This window comes from Mustela nivalis, assembly GCF_964662115.1.
Source record: "Mustela nivalis genome assembly, chromosome: 18".
Classification (NCBI taxonomy): domain Eukaryota; kingdom Metazoa; phylum Chordata; class Mammalia; order Carnivora; family Mustelidae; genus Mustela; species Mustela nivalis.
The window spans coordinates 7200834-7216386 of NC_139037.1; the positions used below are offsets into that span (position 1 = coordinate 7200834).

The following is a 15553-nucleotide window of genomic DNA, read 5'->3' on the forward strand; positions in this document are numbered from 1 at the left end:
AAAAAAAAAGTAAGCAAGGAAATAATTAAGATAATTGCTAATTGTAATAGTGGTGTTTTCTAAGAACTCTCAGAAGACCTGTGCAGCTCATGCATTTTGAGCAGACTTAAGGGAGTCAAGAGATGAGCCTGGGGATGTAAGAAGCAGCAGACCAAGGTCACAGCTGGGAGTATGGATTTTATTCTTGTGAGTTCTTGGTAGTTCCCAGTCTTCCACCCGAGAATAATGAGGAATGTAGGCTTTACTAGACATCTTGGATCTTTCCTCCATGTCCAGATGAGTATTAACATTTTATGGATCTTAGATAGCAGCTATGGGAGAAGTGAAAAGCATTCCAGGGCAAAGAAAGTAGAGTTGGCTCTGGTTAATGGGTACAGATGCACACTGGGATTTTGTGTGAAGGGAAGGGGGATAAAATGTCTCCTAATCCCAGAGCCATGGTCCCAGATGCCTCACGCCTCCAAGGGAGGTCTGTGTCCTTCCCCAGTTTTGGTTGAAGCCACCACAACCAATGGATCCCTGTCAGTGTTCTAGAACCACCTTTGATAAGTCTGGCGACCCTTTGGGAGATTCAGCATCAAAGAATCCTAGGATTAAAAGAAAGGTTAAATATCACCTGTGCCCATCACCTGAAGCTTGAATTCCCTCTACAACATCACCCAAAGTGGTCATCCAGCCGAAATTAGAATACCTCCCACAGTGAGGTGTTCACACTTCCCAACAGCCATTCCACCTTCAGCCAGTGCTGTTAGAACATTCTTTCTCTCCTTGTGTCCAAATATGCCTCCTTGTAACACCTTCCTTTTTGGTTCTCCTTTTGGCTCTGAACCTTGATGTTCAGGTTGCCTTCCTTAGGATATTTACAATTTGTTGGTATCCAGAGAGTGGGAACTGGGTGCAGTAGTGGGAAATGGGCATGACCTGGGCCCATCTGAACAAAGTGGGACATGATGTGGTCACCCCACAGATCTCTTTCAGAAAACGTGCCGCTGACCACCGGGTGTGCCATGCCTGTGGCTGCAGCTCGTTGGCTCGGTGTTCAGGAGAAGGAGGCACTTGCCTGGTACCCACTTACCGTCAATGACGTGAGGGTGCTCCACAGCCCAGGGAAACTTATGTCAGCCCCCGCAGATTAAAGGGTGTCAAATAGGTCTCAGCAGGCCTGCCCACCTGTTAAAGAGGTCTTCTCTTTTCTCCCAGGGACTTTGTGAAGGCCTTTATCCAGTTTAAGAAGCCTATCGTTGTTGCGATCAATGGGCCTGCGCTGGGCCTGGGTGCCTCCATCTTGCCCCTCTGCGACATCGTGTGGGCCAGTGAGAAGGCCTGGTTTCAGACCCCCTATGCCACCATCCGCCTCACGCCTGCTGGCTGCTCCTCATACACCTTCCCCCAGATCCTGGGCGTCGCACTGGTAAGCCCCTTCGTTCCTCAGGCAAGATCCCTCTCTGGGAGAAGTGGCTTTGGGTCCCAACATGACCCCTTCTCTTTCCTGGATTTGGGATATGGCCCTTCATATGAATAGGGAGCCTTGGGGTGCACCCGCCCTGTGGAAGGAAGCTGCTGAGTGTCTCTACTTCCTCTGCCCTTTCCAAGGGACCTGGGATGAGGTCAGGCTAATCTTAGAGCCTTCAACCACGGGTACCAGATGCCAGTGGCAGGTGTGGCCAAGGGTCGAGAGCATGATGGGCTGTTCACTATCAAACGTGTACTTTGTTCCCCTAAGTTAACATAATTCAGTTAGTTTACTTAATTAAGCACTGAACTAGTTAAAGCACATAATAGTTTAAGCCAACTAGACTAAGTTCGGTTCGTTTACTTAAGCAAACTTTGCCTTCGTTATCTCATATATTCTTCACAACCACCTGATACTAAGAGGAACCGTCTGCTATAGCAAACAATCCCGCAATCCTAGGGTCCAAACAGCAAAAATTTCTTTCTCATTCTGCCGCAGTCCAGTGTAGATGTAGTAGCTGTCCACACTGCCTGGGGTCAGGGGCGGGCAGCCCAGGCATCTTCCATCTGGTAGACCTGCCTTTGCTTCCAGTGAGTGGACACGAAGAGAGAGGCTGGAGGTTTTCCTGGGCCAGGCCTGCAAGGGGCATCTTCACCCCCACTCCCATTTCATCGGCCAAGATTCAGGGGTGTGGCCACACCCACCTGCAAGGGAGGCTGGGAAGTGTAGTCTTGCTGAGTGTCCCAGAAGCAGGAAGGGCTTTGGTAATCACAGGCAGTCCCACCTACAGAACCTGTGTTATGGTCTCCATGACACAGATGGCAAGCTAAACTGGAGAAGTTAAGGAACTTGCTGTGTCATGTGTCAGTGAGCCGTCAGAGTGGTATTTGAGCAAATGGTGGAGTCCACTGTAGATTCTGGACCAGCAGCCAGGGGTGAGTGGTCAGGGGCCACTTGTAAAGCACACACCATGGCCAGTGCCTGAGAGCCGTTAACTCAGGGCGTCCTCCTACAGCCCAGGAAGGTAGGATAGTTGTTAGCCCACTTGACAGATTGGAGACTGAGGCTCAGAGAGGGTGAGTTGTCCAGGGTCACACAGTGGGAATGGCAGTCATGGGATCAGAACACCAATTATCTAGTTTTGGAGTCTGTGCTCTTTACCAGTAGGTTATAAAGTAGGACCTACATCCGAGGAGAGAGTCTGAAATTGGGGGTCTCTGAAAGACAGTATTGTCTGAAATCAATTTGCATCTTATTGTAACAGCCTGTCCCTCTAAGGGTGCCTCCTGCAGACCAGTTCTAGAGAGTTCCAGCACCCACGTGTAGGTGTCGCTGCTATAGCATTGAAGAAGAAACCTGTCACCTTCCATTGCGAGGGACAGCTGTGACCTCCTGTTTGCTGAACCTCCTGTTAGCTCTAACCCGTTTGCTTGCTCTGCTGTGACAGATGCTCCTGGGAACTCTTTCCTCCATCCTCACCACTCCTTACTTCTCCTTGGCCCTCCAGTAATTTATGTTTGTTTCTGGCAAAGCCTTAGATGGGTCTTGTGGTTTGAATTTGGGCTCTTTGAAACAACTCAAGTGTGTTTTAATGACCCCGCCCTTCTTGTTCCGTTTCCTATGTGGTCTCTGGCCTTGACATTCACACCCCCCCAACTCCAAAAGGTAACTCCCAGGTGATCCTGAAGGCCCGTGGGGTCAGCACAGTCGCCGCCTGCTCTCCTGACACAGCCGACTGAGTTCAGTGCCTCCTTCTGCCCTTAAGATTCCCAAGATTCGGGACGCCTGGGTGGCTCAGTTGGTTAAGCAGCTGCCTTCGGCTCAGGTCATGATCCCAGCGTCCTGGGATCGAGTCCCACATCGGGCTCCTTGCTCCACAGGGAGCCTGCTTCTCCCTCTGACTCTGCCTTCCACTCTGTCTGCCTGTGCTTGCTCGCTCTCTCTCTCTCTTACAAATAAATAAATAAAATCTTTAAAAAAAAAAAAAAAAGATTCCCAAGATTCTCCCTCTCCACACCCCAGGCTGAGGTCAGTGAGTGAAACCCTCAGGTGCCAGGTGCACCGGGACTTAGGGAGTCCTCACTAAAGTGTGGCTGGTTCTGAGATTCTGCACAGGGATGCGCAATCATTTTGACGCTCCCTGATGTCTCTTTGAGATACCCGTTCTGAAAAATGTGTCCCCTGTGTTGCATTACACACTAAAACTGCATGGGCACTCTGATGACCAAGGATTGAGCGGGTTATCCCAGCAAGCTTCTCTAAGCTTGTACTGGTCACCTCCTACCTCCTGGCCATTTCACTGGGCACTTTCCACAGGATGGTCTCATCACTCTTCTGAGCATCTGCAAGGATAGGTCCTCTTGCTCTCCATTTTACAGATAAACTGAGGCATGGAGAATTGAGAGGAAATTCTGGAAGATGTCGCTCCTTCTTTGAGCCCACAAACCTAAGTGAGATCCCAGTAGGCAACAGACATTACCTTACCTGCTTGGAAGTAGAAAGATGAGTAGCAGGGAAGCCATCCTTCACAGTCCCGCCCGTGGGCACTGATGCATGGCTGGTGTGGTGTTTCCCTGCTCTTTTGTTATCTCACTGGATCCTCCCAGGTGGTAACTCGTACCCACTTTAGAGATGAATAAACAGACTGAGAGAGGCAAGAGATTTGCATAGGGTCTCAGGCCAAAGCAGAAGGCAGAGCAAGGGTGTCTGATCTGTGCTTTTCTCTACCCTCATCCTGTAAACCTTGGCCTTCCCACCGGGGGAGGGGGGTTCCTATGCCAGCAGCCCTACCGCTGGACTGGGATAAGATTCAGGGGTGGTTAGAGAACGCTCCCAGCAGGGGTGCCTCCTGAGTGAGTCTGGAGGAATGAGAATCCCCATTCCACCCCTTCCGTGTGGGCTTTGTCACTCTGAGGGTAGCATGAAACAGGAAGAGAAACCATGTGATCTGTGGAGACCACCGGCAGCCTCACACCCACCAGCACCACCTTGTCTCTGCAGCAGGGCCCGCAGCTGGGATTGGGGGAGGGGGGCATTCGGATTCCAGGACTTGGGGTTGGGGCTGCTCGAGGCTGCTCACAGTCTCACCAATGGTGGAAAAATGAGGCAGGCAGGGAGCCCGGGAAGTAAACACTTTCCCTTTTGATCTCGGCCACCGCGCTCTGCCCAGAGTCAGTGCCACTCCTGTTCCTCCCTGTCCTTTGTGGTGGCAAAAATGTGTCTAGTGTCCAGTCTTATCTTTTTCTGTCTCTCTATTATTTCAATCATTTCTGAAACTCCAAGAATGTTGCTGACGGAGACGTGTTCTTGCCAAGTGTGTCCTGTTCGGCTCCTTGTGTTCTGCTCCTTCCTTTCGCTTCTCCTTCCCGAGACAGAGGTGTTTCTAAATAAGTATAATGACAGAGATTTGTCTTCAAACCTCCAACCAAATGCATGCTGTAGGCTCATTACCAGCCTGACAGAGTTCTCTGCTCTGGCATGAAGGATTGTCCTTTGGGTCATCATGACCCATCAGTGACAGCGAGAACAAAGGGGAAAACAGACACAGAGATCCAGCAGCCGAGAGAGCCTGGCGTGTCCACATGGATCAGGAGCGGCCCGGCACAGAGGGGCAGCAGATGGATTGCAGGTCGGGGAAGGGAGTGGCTGCCGCCGTAAGGTGGGGATTTATCCTGAAGGACATAGGGACTCCATCCCACGGTGGTGACCATTATACCCTAATTACCAGCAGGAAAGTCGCTTGGCAAGTTTTAGTGGTGACTGCACTGGTCTGTCTTATCCGTCAGGCTCATCCCAGGGCACGCATGACAGCTGTGAAGTACAAAGCAAACGGAAATTCTCTGGGGAGTGGGGTGTGGAGGAAACCGCAGAAGTCGGGGCGGGAGGTGGTCGGGTCGGGGGCTGTTTTCACCCTTCACACCTGGGCAGAGATGTGCACAGCCCTGGGCCACCAGCAGAGATGCGGCTCTCTGCATTGGTGTGTGGTAGTCGTGAGGACCTTTCTGGCTTCCAGGGATGGAGACACTTTTAACGGGCTTCACGCGGGAAGAAAGGAATTCAGTGGTTGCCATAACTTGCCCTTGCAGAAGTGGAACCTTCTTTGGGGATGCTGGGGTCCCACATCCCAGCTCAGTCAGGAAACCTGTTCTCCATCCCTCCTCTCTTTACGGACCCACCTCTCCAAAGAGTGGAAACACAGCCGTGGGGGACCACGGACTCCCTGACTTCCGCATGCAGCCAGCCAGAGAGTGCGTCTTGGCCATCGCCTCTAGCTGGGAAGCCTCACGGAGAGCTTTATCACCCAGGGCACATATCTGTTCCTCTGTGGACCCGTTGTCATGGCTGGGGTGTCAGCACAGAAGTATACGTCTTGTGGGTCTGCTGCCGGATGTGGGGAGGGTTGTTGGGCAGACGAACCCAGTCAATATGCGGCTCCCTTTGGGAATTTGAGGAAAGCTGTGGGCCCTCTGCTCAGGAAGATGCACCTGGACACAGATGTTTGTAGGTAGTTCCCAAAGCTTACCTGACCCCCCAGTTGAGAGCTGAAATTAGGGAAGCAGGACAGTGACACACGGCAAGCCCAGGCCTTGCTAATAGACGTGCAAGCTCTCAGCCTTCCCCTGCCTTTGCTTTTTTCAGGCCAACGAGATGCTGTTCTGTGGGCGGAAGCTCACCGCCCAGGAGGCGTGCAGCCGGGGACTTGTGTCCCAGGTCTTCTGGCCAACCACGTTCAGCCAGGAGGTCATGCTGCGGGTCAAGGAGATGGCCTCCTGCAGCGCAGTGGTGAGTTCCTGTGTCTTTGTGTGCTTGTCCTTGCAACAGACCCATTTTACAGATGAGGGTAATGAGGCTGAGAGGGACCAACTGACTTGCCAAAGGTCATGCAGGGTGTGTGTAAGACCATAAATGCCTCCTCTCGGGGTCGAGAGCTTACATCCGGGGATGAACAGTCGGCATTCATAGAGATTCCCCCGACATGGCCAGCCTGAAAACCTCACAGAAGAGATTTACACCCTGGGGTAGAGCGCGTTGCCTTAAAAGAAAGTCCCAGACAGACACACACAGAAGCACAAAACATCTGTAGTTTTCAAAGAATTTGAGAAACAAAGGCACATGAGGACAAAGGGTGTTAAACCATCCTGGAGATGAGAGAAACCAGGGCACGCCGACCTCACATTTCATTTCCACCCACCGAGTGTGCAGCACATGTGAGCATCGCCGTTTGACTCCGAAGACACATCGGAACATGGATAAATACAAACGCCGCTGCGGAGGCGCCAGATTTTAATTAAGTGTCGATTTTATCTGCGAAAGTCACTCTGGGCGCAGTGTGGGAAATCCTGTCGGAAGGGGGAGCAAAGGCCGCTCCTGGAGCCGCAGGGCTGGTCTAGGAAACGAGAAAGGTGACTTGGGAGAATAGTGTTGGGGTGTTGGGGGGTATCTCTGTCTGTGCTTTGAAGTCAGGGACGTGCTGGGCTGGATTTATGGGGTCAGACCCGTGAGTGTCCCTTCTCTCTGTCTGCGCTAAACCCCTACCCGCAATGTCCCAGCTGCCATGTCTCTGCCCCTCCCCGCCACCTCCACCTGCCAATGCCTCTCCCAGTTTGCCTCATCAGCCTGGACTGGGCACCTACTGTGTGTAAGCTCCACCCCCAGGAAACCTGACCGTGCCGGGGATGGTGATGGTGATGGAGAGGTGACGGGCCTGTCGTCGGTGATCACGTATTATGAGCCACGAGCTCTGCCGATCTCTGTACGAGGACTGTCTTTTCATCTTCCTGCTAACTGCTGTGACCCACTCGTCCCACTCTGCTTGGGACTCTCCTGCTTTTAGCACTGGGAATCCCACGTCTGGGACTCCCCCTGGCCCTGGGCAAACAGGGACGGTTGGTGAGCCTAGGATCAGCTGCACAGAGAAGCCCGCAGACGTTCTAAGCTGAGGGCACGTGAGCGCGAAAACTCTGGGGAGTTCCGGCCACGGCCCGTGGTGGTGGGAGGGACATTCACATTGAAAAGGAAGGCAGGAGAAAGGCCTCGAAGCTCCATCGAGGAGTCTGGTGTTTGGGCAGTGCGGCTGCTCAGGTGAGCCAGCTGTAGAAGAAACACTGCAAGGCGGTCTCTGCTGTCCACAGTGGTGACTTCAGGAGCTTTGGGGTGAGTCGCTCGAGAAAGGACTCTGCGACCTGGGAGCTGGTGTTCGTCGGGGCACCTCTTGTGAGGCGGGACGTGGCCTTGGTCTGCCGGCCCATTCTCACTCCCCTTGGCTGCCAGCCCAGGCCGAGGAGGAAGAGCCCAGCTCCGTTCTGGCGTGCAGGAGCCAGGGAGCCCTTGTCTGGCGTTTTCCGCTTGAGAACACCTTGGGAGAGCGTGAAGCGAAGCCTTGACGTCGGCAGAGGGGCTGGAGGCCAGTGGGAGGATGGAGGATGCTCGGGTGCCTCAGTGTCCCCCACCCGCGTCTGCGGCAGAGCAGGGCAGCGCCCCTCTCCCCAGCCAGGTCAGCCACACATGCCGAGCAGCACGGGCGCCTTTCTCCTCGGAGCTCACGCCCTTGGCCGTAGCATGCAGATAAAAACACCGCCTCCGTGTGGGACTCCCGTGAGGACGGAAGGAAAGAGGGCAGGGAAAGTGCTTCTCCTTCTGCAGCAGCGCTGCCGTCACTGCGATCAGTCCCTTGCTGTTCCTCGTGCGTGGGATGATTTTTACTGTGGCTACATTATTACTGCCATGCCCCTAATATCACTGCTCTTGTTGCTGTGTTGCTGCCGTAATACTCTAGTATCATCCCCACCACGTTACTGACGTTCCCAGCGTTACTGCTGCTGTGATACCGCAGCATTATTACTGCTGTCGCCACCGCAATTACTGCAATTTTTCATCTTCCCGACTGCAGTGATGGCCAGCGTTCTTGCTGCTGCTCTTACTGCTAAAGCCCAAGCAAGAGGCACTCTTGGTGGGGTAAGTCCTCTGGCTACTCTGACGGCCATCACTCCATTCTCTTACTCTGTGATGACACCCATCCTAAGTTAGGCCTCATTGTCACCGTGGCGCAGGTCATCAGAGTGAAGCATGGGAGGTGAAAGCGTTGCTTCCCAAACTTTTGCATGACGCCCATAGAAAATGATTCTGAGTTTATGTCACCCTTCGGTCCAGGGCAAAACTCTTGTGGTCGGGGGTAACACGGGCCCCACTCCGCCATGCCGGGGACCGAGGCCTCAACCCCTTGGCATGCCTGGAGCCCATTACTGGCATTGCTGGGGACACGGGCCTGGCAAGTTCTAGAAGACAGCAGGCAGTCTCCTGTGGCTTTGGACTTCGGAAGGTGAGCTGGTGCCTCCTAGGCCAAGTTCGTTCTCCTGGAGCAGAGCCCCTGGGGCCGGCTAACGAGGCTTATGCGTTTCCCTTCAGGTGTTGGAAGAGTCGAAATGCCTCGTTCGGAGCTTCCTGAAGTCTGTGCTGGAAGGTGTGAACGAGAAAGAATGCCTCATGCTCAAGCAGCTGTGGAGCTCCTCCAAGGGCCTGGACTCCCTGTTCAGCTACCTGCAGGACAAGATTTACGAAGTCTGAAGAGCCCTGCCCACCCACCCCAGCGCTCGAGGGCACCGGACTTCCAGCCTGGCCCTGCGCTTCCGAAAGCCGAGCGCGGTGTGCGCCGGCTCGGGAGCTCGTCAAGGTGGCTCTCTTGTGTCCATTTCCTCCTGTTCTTTGGTTGCTCCGCATTGGTTTGATTTCGTATAACAGATGGGAAACGCAGCATACTCGGCCTCCCCCGTGGCCCCCCGCCCCACCCCCGTCCCTGCACTGGCCAGAGAGCTATCGAGGGCTATATCTTCCCAGGCCTCTGCCAGACGCTGTTGTCCTCACCCCACTCGCTGAAATGCACCATCCCGGTCCAGGAAGGGGAAGGTCAGTTTTCCCCTTCCTTCTGACTCAGGCTGTGTCTACACAGTGCCTCTGCTTTGGAGACTTGGCTATAAGGCTCTCTCTGGTTAAGTGCAGGTCCGGTGACAGGGGACGATCAACTTAGGGAATTTCCAGACCGCTGAGCAAAACGGTTGTATAGAGCGAGCCTCAGTCTTCTCTCTGATGCAAATCTGTGTGACTTTTAGGGCTTGGTCTTAAAACCCAATTGAGTGATTTGCAAACCCAGATATTGTACGTTTAGGAATGTTTTTGTTAAATATATATTTTTAAAACAATGTAAGTGGAAATTCTGATAATTTATGTGTATTATATGTAAAGCTAGTTTTACAAAAACATGAAATACTAGGAAATTTTTTTCTTTAATCAAACTTATTTAATTTATTTATTTTTGTTTATATATTATGATATCTGTCGTTGGCACAGATATTATTTTCATACTGCCCTGGACCAAATCCCATACAAGGTTCATGCTGTTTGGTGCGTTCTAGCAATGAACCACGCAGAAATAAAATCCGGAGAGATGTAAATAGAAGGAACCCTGTGGATAAAAGGAATAGCTCTGCACCAGATCCTCCTCACGTAAAATGGTTCTCAGGCATCTTATTATTCCATAATAATTGAACACCCATTCTTAGGAGAAATTATGGGAGAGTTTTCCCTTCACCTCTGCCTCCTTGAAGGAAATAAAGGGGCCTCCAACCTGAATGGTCCTGAGATATACCCAGTCCCAAATTCATGACGTCAGGAAGAGCTAACGGGTCCTGCCTAGGGATTGCATATTGTCTAGAGTGAGCCTTTTGTCTTTGGGGCAAATGTCTGAACTTGGATTTCAGAATCCATTTCTTCCATGTGGACCGCTTTGTCTGGTTTTGGCCTTCCATATGAGGTCAGGGAAGAGCTCCCACTCTGCTGAGCTGTCAGTACGTCTCAATCATTATGTGTCTAGAGGCAAAGACGATCTTTATTCTAGTCATTTACTTACATCAGGGAGAAATAACCAGGGATGAGGTCTCCTGTCCCAGGGCCCCTGGGCTGCATGGGGGACCCCAGCATCTGAATTTAGACCATCATCCCAAAGTCCATGAATCAGCTGCAGAGAAGGGGTGGGGGTTGGTTTGATGGTTTGAGTTGAGGAAGAAAAAGGTAGACCTCAGGTTTGGAGCAGAGGAATGACAGGAGCGTGTTCTGCATGAGGCTCAACCCTCCTGGGGGTCAGCAGATCCTAAGAGTGGTGGGATGGTTCTGTGTCCGTCGCAGCCCCTGCTTCTTTGTATTCTCAGAGGCTTCTTTGCCTCCCTCTTCTCCTTCCCTGTGTGGTCGCCAGCCTGTCTTGGCCCTTGTTGGAGACAGTGAGTGGAGCAGGGAATGCTGGACATGGTTGGGGGGAGGCTGTTGCCACAGTTTTCCATCTGCCCTGTGTTAGAAGAGCAGGTTGAGTGTCTACAGTAAGGATGGACACGTGGTCCTGTAGACAGTGAAATGTGACATTCATCTGGGTGCGATCCCTAAGACGGCCTTGGCTCTCTCTCTAGAAAGCCCCTCTCCTTATGATCCTTCCCCATTGGAAGGATCTCCAACGATAGGGTAAGAATGTGAAACCGTTACTAGGATAGAATTCCTGCTGTTAATTTGTAGGTTCTGGTTATAACAGGAGGTGTTTTGAAAGACGGTCTATGTTTTGGTTGTTTCTACACAGTCAGTTCAAGGAAGATGTTCCACAAATTAGACAAAAGTAGGTTAAATCTGCTTGCTGCCGGGTAGATTGCATCACTGAATTCTCTACTTTCTGGATAGTTGCTTGATAATTTGGTGATGAAATCCAGGTAACTTTTAGCAAACCAACCTGGGATGGAAAATGCCAGACCTGTGGATGTGTCTGGGTTTACCCTAAGAGCTTTCTCAAAACAGGGGGCTCAGGCTTTCACTTTTTGTCTTTGGTCACAGCACCTTCTCTCCACCCATAGAATCCCTTCTCCCTTCTCTTCACTCTGCCTTGTCTCCAGCCCACCCTATGTCTGTCCCTTCCCAGAGCCTAGGCAGGGCTTTGAGGAACTGCCTGGTCTTGGCAGCCCAAGCCCAGAATTCACCTTGGGGTTGGAAGAACTTCTGTGGGTGGGAAGTGAGGGTACTTCCTCAGTGGAGGAACCTTGTAGGTAACCCACTCTTTGCTGTCCTGCATACCCCGCATTAGACTCCCCACCACCACCCCGCTCTAGCCCTGGGTGATTAGCACCCAGCGTCCTGTAATGGGGCCAGTGGAGTTAGCAGCCCCGTTCCAAGAGGACCCTGCAAACTTTGCCAAGGTGGTCAGAGCTGCCCCCCATTCGGAAACCACACACACAAACGGTGATGTACCCACATGTTCCTTCCTGCTTTTAAATAATGTCTGTGGGCAAAGACCATCAAGAATTACTCTCTGAGAATGAAATCGGACAGCTCCGAGAAGGTGGTAGAGAACTGATTTAAAACGTTCTACTTGTTTATTATAGATTAATCTGGGAGATGTTCTCTCTGAAGCATGATGATGTTTCTTCCATATGAAGTTTAGTATCAGGATGGAAAAGTAATGATCAAAATGGACTCTGATCAATGCAACTGCAGCTCTGAATACCCACATTGAAAAAAGCCTTGACTGAATGCTGAATTGCATTTCCCATTAATTGTTGGTTCAAAAGATTTTGTAAACTTTTTTTAATTTGAAATTGAGTCCCTTTCATGCAATTTTCCAATCTAGTTTCTGTGGAAATTTTTTTAAGAGAAACAAATAGAAACATCTTCAAATCTTCCTAAGTGAATATTTAAAATGCAGAATTGCTTCTTTTCTGTGTTTCTGTATTCAGACACTTAGATCTGTTGTACATATTAGTTTAGACGCTCCTACTAATACACACAGTATTTAAGACTCTAAATGAGATTTCTTAAGTATTTTATTTTATTCTCTGTAAATGGTTTTGTATAATCTTTAAAAATCTACACTTTGCCTTTGTAGATATTTAAGGGAAACCATTTGGGGGTTGTCGTGCATGTATATTTTTGTTGTAGACAAGTGTTGCTCAGTTATTTCTGCAAATTTTGGTTGAAATGCTTACAGACTTTAATACAGTATATATTTTCAGAATATAAACTTTTATATTTCTGTGGTAAGTTAGGATATGCGTTTTGGGCAATCTTTTCCATTAACATCACTTGTTCTTTTAAAAAATAGCATACTGGTTTGGTGCCAATGGGATTTATTTTATTTTTTCATTAGAATCTACTGATCTTACGTGGTTGGAGAACAGGTTAATTTTCTTTTTGTCAGAGTAATTGAGTTTGAAGTATAATTTGAAAATGTATTGAATTTGTGGATAAGCCTTACCATTAGGATCAGTAAAATTTCCAACCTTTGCAACTACAGTATGTAGTTGAGGACCTCCCCATGAAGTCTCACTGTGTGGCAGTTGATAGAGTCTGTGAACAGAGCCTTAAGCTTGTTGCAAAAAAAAAAAAAAAAAGAAAAAAAAGAAAAAGAAAAAGAAAAAAAAAGAAAAATAAAAGGGTAATACGGGTTGTTGTTTCTTCCAAGCAACATAAGCCATGTTGACGGACTCAATGCAGTCTGTGAGTCATGGCTGATGGGAAGAGTTTGGTTGAGCTGACGGCAGCAGGAGCCAGGTAGGCAGCTTGGTGATTGTCTTTGGCCATATGAATGGACCAAGGGCAGGTTTTCTGGAGCCCTCTTTGTACTATTTGCATGGTTTAGACATGGTCACAGGGAGGGCTGCTGGTCCACCATTTGTTCTGAACAAATGGCATTTCCTGCTCCTGACCTTGGCGGTTGACCCCAGGTCCCTCGTGGATGACCTGGTACCGGCCAGCCTGGCTGAGGTCAGCACTCCTTGAGAGGTGTTAACAAAGTTTACGTGTGAGTCTTGCTGTGTAGACAATCTGAAGTCAATTTCAGTTACGTAATCAGCATTCCCATGTGTCCTGAGTGTCTTATCAATGAACTATGTGTGTGAAGCCATACTTAAACCTGAGTTTAGCAGGGCAAAGGCAGACTAGATGAAGAACATCACGTCAGCTGAGGCTGTTCACCCGGGGCTGTTGTAGTGAGTCTAAGTCACGGGCCTTGTCGGTGGTGCACCCACTGTGTCTGGGATCTAATAAAACCAGCTAGGGTTTGGACTTAGATTTAAAAAAAAAATGATGATTCCTTTTAGTTGGCCACACTTCCCTAGCTACCAGCTGATTCTCCTTCCTATTGCTTTCAGGATGACTGGAGACCAGGGCTGTCGTGTGGCTAATGTCAGGTTATCTGAGTGCATCTCTAGTAAGTAAAGTCTACTGCCAGGGTGGAGATTGGCTTCCCAGGTCTACAGTGTGTGCGCAGCCCAAAGAACTGAGGTCTGGTCTGAAGCCTCAGCTAGTGTCTGTCCGGGCTGACCATGCCTCACTGGTCCAGCACCTGAGCTGAAGCTGGCGCTCACTCTTTCAGGGGACCCCGGGAAGTTGGGAGGGTATAGAGTGTTCCATCTGGTATTAAGTTTGTCCCTGTGCCATTAGTCCCAGCTGGAAGTCATTCGCTGATGTCCACGTTGACAGGATTGTGAAAATATTGCCTTTCATAAAACCAAGGACCAAAGAATTCCATTAATCCAACAAAGTGCGTGTTTCATAGACGGTGGGCTCATCCAGCCCGAGGTGTGCATTGCTTTAAGGCCCACAGAAGCTGCTCACTTCCACCAGCCTGGCTGGCCATGCAGACAGATTTGTTACCACCTTGAGAAGGCTCTGAAAGATGAGTTTCTCCCACTGAAAGTTGCTCTGTCAGGTGGGGGTTTCTGCTGTGCACTCCCAGCCTTTAACCATATCAGAAAAGGTGGAGGTCTGGCCACCTTCCAGATGACCTGACCCGTGTAGACTGTTCCATCTGAGTAGGACCTGTGTGAGTTTTAAACGTGTCTACACGGAGCAGTACCCCCCAGTTGCTAAATTCCCACCTCCTTTTGTTCTTCATGGACCCATTCCAATTCCTGTTTGGCATGAGAAGAATTTCCCTCAATTCTCACACCAAGGGATGCTCTATTTTTCATTCATGATGAAACCACCCATCTGTTAACTGGTTGAGAAATGATTGATGCTGAAGCAGTGGTGTTCTAGTGGTAAGGCTTATTACCAAACTTCTGATAATGAAGCAGGCTACCAAAAACTTACCCAGCCCACCCTGGGAGTGTGTGGATTTGATCGTGGGTGTTGCACACACACCAAAATCCAAGGAGACCTTTGCAAATTAGGCTACTCTTTTTCTTTTGCCAGGTTATCATGGGAGAGTCTTTAACTAGTTCTGAATATTTGTAAGTATGAGTACTTCATAGAATCATAAAAGCAGGTACAGCTGACCCTTTCTCACCACGTTGTAAATATTTCCCGAGACTGGGTGCAGTGCTGAGGGATAATAATCTTCTGACTTATCAAATGCTGACTGTCTAGAGCAAATCGTACACTCTCTTTGTGAATGGTCCTGTAACGTGTATGAACACATTTCTGGGTGCCTTAGAAGTTGTATTTTTCATGTGTGCTAATATGCAGTATTTATACATTGTGAGAAGCTGCTTTGAATAAAAAGGTTGAAACTTCATCTGCATTTGCTTGTGTCCATAAAAGTCACAAACCTGTGGTTTCTGAACAGAGAAGCTTCTGGGCCCCCAGGGGGTTGATGCGTCTAGGTGGTGTCTGCGTTCGTGACTTGAGGCTTCAGGGGTTTGGGCTGGTCGTCACTGTGCGACAAGAGCATGACCCCAGAGGACTGTAGAATGGGGGCACCCAGGGAACTGTTTTTCAGGGGGGTTGGTATAAGCATTCATCCCTTCCCTGGTAGGTGGAAGGTTACTTGCACAGGGCTGCCTCCTCACCAAAGATAAACCCCCGTAGAGCTTGACCTGGCACGACCCTGGCTGCCATACTTGGCTAACCACAATATTTGTCACTGTGGAGTTGTGTAAAAGCCTTTCACACACAGGATCTTGTTGCTTCGATCTTCACAACACAGCTCTTAGGAGAGACACACGGAGGGGGGGCCTCTGGCTTCCAAGGCCTGGCTCCAGCGACATTGGAAGGAAGAAGTTTTTGTGAGTTCATGGCAACAGGATTCTGGGAAAGGGGTTTGCACAAGGTCAACATCTGTCTGTCTATCCAGCA

General features: G+C 50.0%; 1 protein-coding gene across 1 annotated transcript in view; it reads left to right on the top strand.

Moving 5' to 3' along the window:
* CDYL2 (chromodomain Y like 2) overlaps nt 1-14993 on the top strand; it is a 165889-nt gene extending 150896 nt beyond the window's left edge. The window contains exons 5-7 of the mRNA XM_082711063.1: nt 1201-1411; nt 6092-6235; nt 8858-14993. Coding sequence (XP_082567189.1) covers nt 1201-1411; nt 6092-6235; nt 8858-9016 — 514 coding nt within the window. The 3' untranslated portion in view covers nt 9017-14993. The remainder of the gene's footprint in view (nt 1-1200; nt 1412-6091; nt 6236-8857) is intronic.
* The last annotated feature ends 560 nt before the right edge of the window (nt 14994-15553 follow it).